The sequence below is a fragment of the Macrobrachium nipponense genome, chromosome 15 (assembly GCF_015104395.2).
Source record: "Macrobrachium nipponense isolate FS-2020 chromosome 15, ASM1510439v2, whole genome shotgun sequence".
Lineage (NCBI taxonomy): Eukaryota > Metazoa > Arthropoda > Malacostraca > Decapoda > Palaemonidae > Macrobrachium > Macrobrachium nipponense.
Genome location: NC_087208.1, coordinates 42,585,157 through 42,590,156, shown reverse-complemented (window position 1 = coordinate 42,590,156; position 5,000 = coordinate 42,585,157). Strand labels below are relative to the sequence as shown.

At 41.3% G+C, this 5,000-nt stretch overlaps 1 protein-coding gene across 1 annotated transcript in view; it reads left to right on the top strand.

Moving 5' to 3' along the window:
- Positions 1-4,369: 4,369 nt before the first annotated feature.
- Positions 4,370-5,000, top strand: part of LOC135226664 (G-protein coupled receptor dmsr-1-like) — a 16,169-nt gene continuing 15,538 nt past the window's right edge. The window contains 1 exon segment of the mRNA XM_064266376.1: positions 4,370-4,382. Within this exon segment, the coding sequence (XP_064122446.1) occupies positions 4,370-4,382 (13 nt within the window).

Genomic DNA, 5,000 nt, shown 5'->3' with positions numbered 1-5,000 from the left:
ATAGATATATAGATAGTATACATATATATCTTTAGATTATATATTATATATATATATACCTAAATATATATATTATCTAATATATATATATCTATCTCTCCCATATTATATATCTAGATATATCTATATAGTAGATAGTATATTATATTTCTATATCTCTTATATAATATATATATATATAGCATAATACTATATATATATATATATTATTATAACTAGATATTATCATATCTATCGATATCTATATATCGGATATACTTTCGCTCTCTATATATTATCTCGATATATTATAGAATATCTAGATATCATTATATAATATATATATTATATCAGATTCAGCTACTCCATATTCATAAGTATCGATATCTATATATATATATCTATATCAATATATTAATAGATTATCTATATCATCAGATTAGCTATATATATATATAGATTCTATATATATATCTTAATATATATATATATATCTATCTATTTATATATATCATATATACATTAAATCAAAAATGAGCCCGTATAAACGCCAAAATATAGAATGTAAGTACTATATTTTGGCGTTTTTATGGGCTCTTTTATTAGATGGAATTCTGTTGTAACAGAAGATTTATACCAGTCACGTATACGTGTGTGCTCGCGTGCGTGCGTGCATGTGTGTGTGTGTGCGTGCATATGTGTGTGTGTCTGCCTGAAATATTAACTCTCCGGAGTCCGAATCCGCTTTCCGGTCCTTACTGACTTCCCAAGGAAGATTCCCGAAGCAGTTGGATTCGAAGACAAAAAACATATCCTCATCTCCCCCCCCCCCCCCCCCTTCCCCCCCCCCCCCCCCTTCTTCCCCTCCTCAGAATCACTGGGCTTTTTCTGTTTCTAAGGCAACAACTGCCAGGTAGGTGAGAGTAACCAGCAAAAATGTTGAACTTTACGCTGTTAAATAATTGTTTTGTGAAATTCTTACTGGACTCAGTCCTCTTCGCAGGACTAGTGTTTATATCTCTTAGCGGTGGAGTCCAAGCATTTGGACTAGGTTATTTGTTCCGCTTATTGGCCTTAGTCCTCTTCGGAGGACTATTGTTTATTTCTCTTAACGATGGAGTCCAAGAAGTTGGACGTGATCAATTGCTACGGAAAAATATAAACCTGGCAGTGGACGGAAACTCTCCCATAGAACGCGTGGAAGTAGATGAAAACGTCAGGAAGCCGAAGAACAAGAGGGAGATAAAGGAAGAACTCTGTGGACAGGCGCAGCAGGCGCAGCAGAGGAAAGGCGATAATACCCTCTCGGAGATTTTCCATTTCGGGAAGAAGTTTGTGAAAAAGAAGGCTCCTTCCAAAGCGAGAATATCCGACGACAACAGATTGGATTGCGAGACTCAAAACCGTCTTCTGAGGGAGTGGGATCAGGTCTTGCTCCAACAAAATATAGATCAGGCCCTTCAAATAGAGGCTCTGATGAAACAAAACAGAGATCAAGCCCTTGAAATAGAAGCTCTGAAAGCTAGGAACAACGACCTGGGCTTCGAAAAAGATGAGCTCATAGTCGAGTTGTCCCGGAGGGACCTAGAACTCGAGGACCTGGAAGAAGCTCTTCTGCTGGAGATACGCGAGAATCAGTCTCTCCGGTCGAAGATCATAGCCCAGGAGGCCTCCACAAAAATGCGTGGGAAAGGAAGTCAATATACAGATTTGTTGCGAGAAATAAGAAGACTAAGAGAGGACCACGAAAGACTAAAAGAGGACCACGAAAGATTAAAAGAGGACCATGAGCAACTCCAGAAGGTGGTCCTCAATGAGAAGAGAAGAAGGACGAAAGAGAAAGAGGGAAATGGAGGAAGAAAGGAAAACGAGGACTTGGGGGATTGGGCCAGCCACTTTGGCGGGACTACGAAACCCTGGAGTTCTACTCAAGACTGGGACTTGTGGGATAAAGACAGCAGCTCTTATGGTCCAGACTCGGACTCGTCCTGGACTACAGACTGGAGATATGTTCTGTCTCCGGAATCTGAGAGAACGAGCTCAACGCTGTGGAGAAGTTTAAGATCTCATCAGTGGAATCAGTGGAGAAAAAATCGGGAAGAGTCGAGAAAAAATGATAATAAATGGAGGAGAGAAAATCGGGATCAATGGATAATAAATCAACCCAGGCTGGAGAGTTTACTGGCATATCAGAGGACTCTGATAGAGCAGGAAAAACTGGAGAGAGATCAGAAGGCGAAGAAGAGGATGTGGGACGACGTACCGAGGATGGAAAGAGACGACTCTTACTCAGGTTCTGGCTACTTAGGGCCATACTAGTGTATGGCCCCTTTCCTTGTCCAATAATCACTCGCTTCCCAATCTTCCCCAAAAAGATAAGGCGGGTGATGAGACGCTTGTACATACAGAGAAAATTCCGAAACTGCAGGTGATGCCTGAACCACTCAGGTCACAGTACCTTCAATGGCTGTTTGGTGGGCAGGTGGAAGAACTCTCCTGGCGAGAGTCAGTGGCTGGTGATACCCCTACATCTCATTGGACGGGAGAATTCTCACTGGTTAGAGTCAACAGCCAACAGTAATTTGGAGACAGGAGGACCAGCTATCAGGATGAGAGCAAACAGTAATTCGGAGGCAGGAGGACCAGCTCTCAAATGAGAGTCAACAGGAATTTGGAGGCAGGAGGACCAGCTCTCAGAATGAGAGCCAACAGTAATTCGGAGGCAGGAGGACCAGCTTTCAGGATGAGAGCCAATGGCCAGGGATCTTCCCAACCACCTGGTCTGGCAGAGGAACTCTTACCCAGCAAGAGCCAACGGATGACCTCTCAGTCTGAGAGAGACAACAAAAGGCCTCCAGAAGGAAATTAGAGGGACACCAGAAGATGATTCTGTTGGAATAATTTAGAAGACCGGCTCTGCAGAAAGAAAGAACTTTTCCTTCAAGTATGCTATGTCCCTTGATGAAGACTTCTAATAGAAGATCTATGTCAAAGCGGGCAAATAGTCGGATATCTAAATCTATTTTCCTTCTGCAGATATTCTTCCTTCTGGTAAATTCTGTGGATAATCTAGAAGACCGGCTCTGCAGAGAAAGAAGGAAACTTTTCCTTCAAGTATGCTATGTCCCTTGATGAAGACTTCTAATAGAAGATCTCTGTCAAAGCGGGCAAATAGTTTTCGGATATCTAGATCTATTCTTACAAGTAATCTTCCTTCTGGTAATTCTGTTGGAATAATCTAGAAGACCGGCTCTGCAGAAAGAAGGAACTTTTCCTTCAAGTATGCTATGTCCCTTGATGAAGACTTCTAATAGAAGATCTCTGTCAAAGCGGGCAAATAGTCGGATATCTAGATCTATTCTTACAGATATCCTCTCCTTCTGTAATTTTGTTGGAATAATCTAGAAGACCGGCTCTGCAGAAAGAAGGAACTTTTCCTTCAAGTATGCTATGTCCCTTGATGAAGACTTTTAATAGAAGAGATATGTCAAAGCGGGCAAATAGTCGGATATCTAGATCTATTCTTACAGATATCTCCCTTCTTGTAATTCTGTTGGAATAATCTAGAAGACCGGCTCTGCAGAAAGAAGGAACTTTTCCTTCAAGTATGCTATGTCCTTTGATGAAGACTTCTAATAGAAGATCTCTGTTAAAGAGGGCAAATAGTCGGATATCTAGATCTATTCTTGCAGATATCTTCCTTCTGGTAATTCTGTTGGAATAATCTAGAAGAACGGCTCTGCAGAAAGAAGGAACTTTTCCTTCAAGTATGCTATGTTCCTTTATGAAGAATTCTAATAGAAGATCTCCGTCAAAGCGGGCAAATAGTCGGATATCTAGATCTATTCTTACAGATATCTCCCTTCTTGTAATTCTGTTGGAATAATCTAGAAGACCGGCTCTGAGAAAAGAACTTTTCCTTCAAGTATGCTTATGTCCTTTGATGAAGACTTCTAATAGAAGATCTCTGTTAAAGAGGGCAAATAGTCGGATATCTAGATCTATTCTTGCAGATATCTTCCTTCTGGTAATTCTGTTGGAATAATCTAGAAGAACGGCTCTGCAGAAAGAAGGAACTTTTCCTTCAAGTATGCTATGTTCCTTTATGAAGAATTCTAATAGAAGATCTCTGAAAGCGGGCAAATAGTCGGATATCTAGATCTATTCTTACGGATATCTCCCTTCTTGTAATTCTGTTGGAATAATCTAGAAGACCGGCTCTGCTGAAAGAAGAAGTTCCTCGGAGGCAGGAGGACCAGCTCTCAGATGAGTGTAATTCGGAGGCAGGAGGACTAGCTCTCAGGAAGAGAGCCAATTTTATTCGGAGGCAGGAGGAACAACTCTCAGATGAGAGCCAACATAATTCGGAGATAGAAGGACTAGCTCTTAGATGAGAGTCAACAGTAATTCGGAGGCAGAGAGAGAGAGAGAGGAGAGAGAGAGAGAGAGAGAGAGAGAGAGAGAGAGGCAGCCCTTTGACCCCTGAAACTTAAGGCCCACGGCACATCACATCTTCTTTAAGGTCCACTGCGCATGCGCAGAAAGAAGTTTGAGAGAGGGGGGATGTTTACCTCGATATTTAGATTGGAAAAAGGCAAATAAATATATCACCAGAGGTCATCATATGTTCCCTCTTGAGTTAGAAAAAAAATTGCTCGTTTTCTGACAGACTGAGAAATGTGATTCAGACGTTTTGCCTGACGAGACAAAAGTGGAAATTTTTAATTTTATCATCGGAGATCGTAGGAAGATACAAGGTGTTATAGTAGATTCACATCAACCGTGCATTTGATGTCTAGGCCAGTCCCTTACGACACTCCTGATTGGCTGTTCATAAGCCAATTACAGGGCTGGAAACTCTCAGTGTCTCTCGAGGGTTCACATGGGTAGGCTCAATGTTCCACCTCTCCTGAGGGATACGTCTTTCAGAAGTATCCCTCAGGATAGGTGGAACATACTACAACCTGCCTTTGTGAACTCTCTCGAGAGACTAAGTTTCCAGCCCTGACATTGGCTTATGA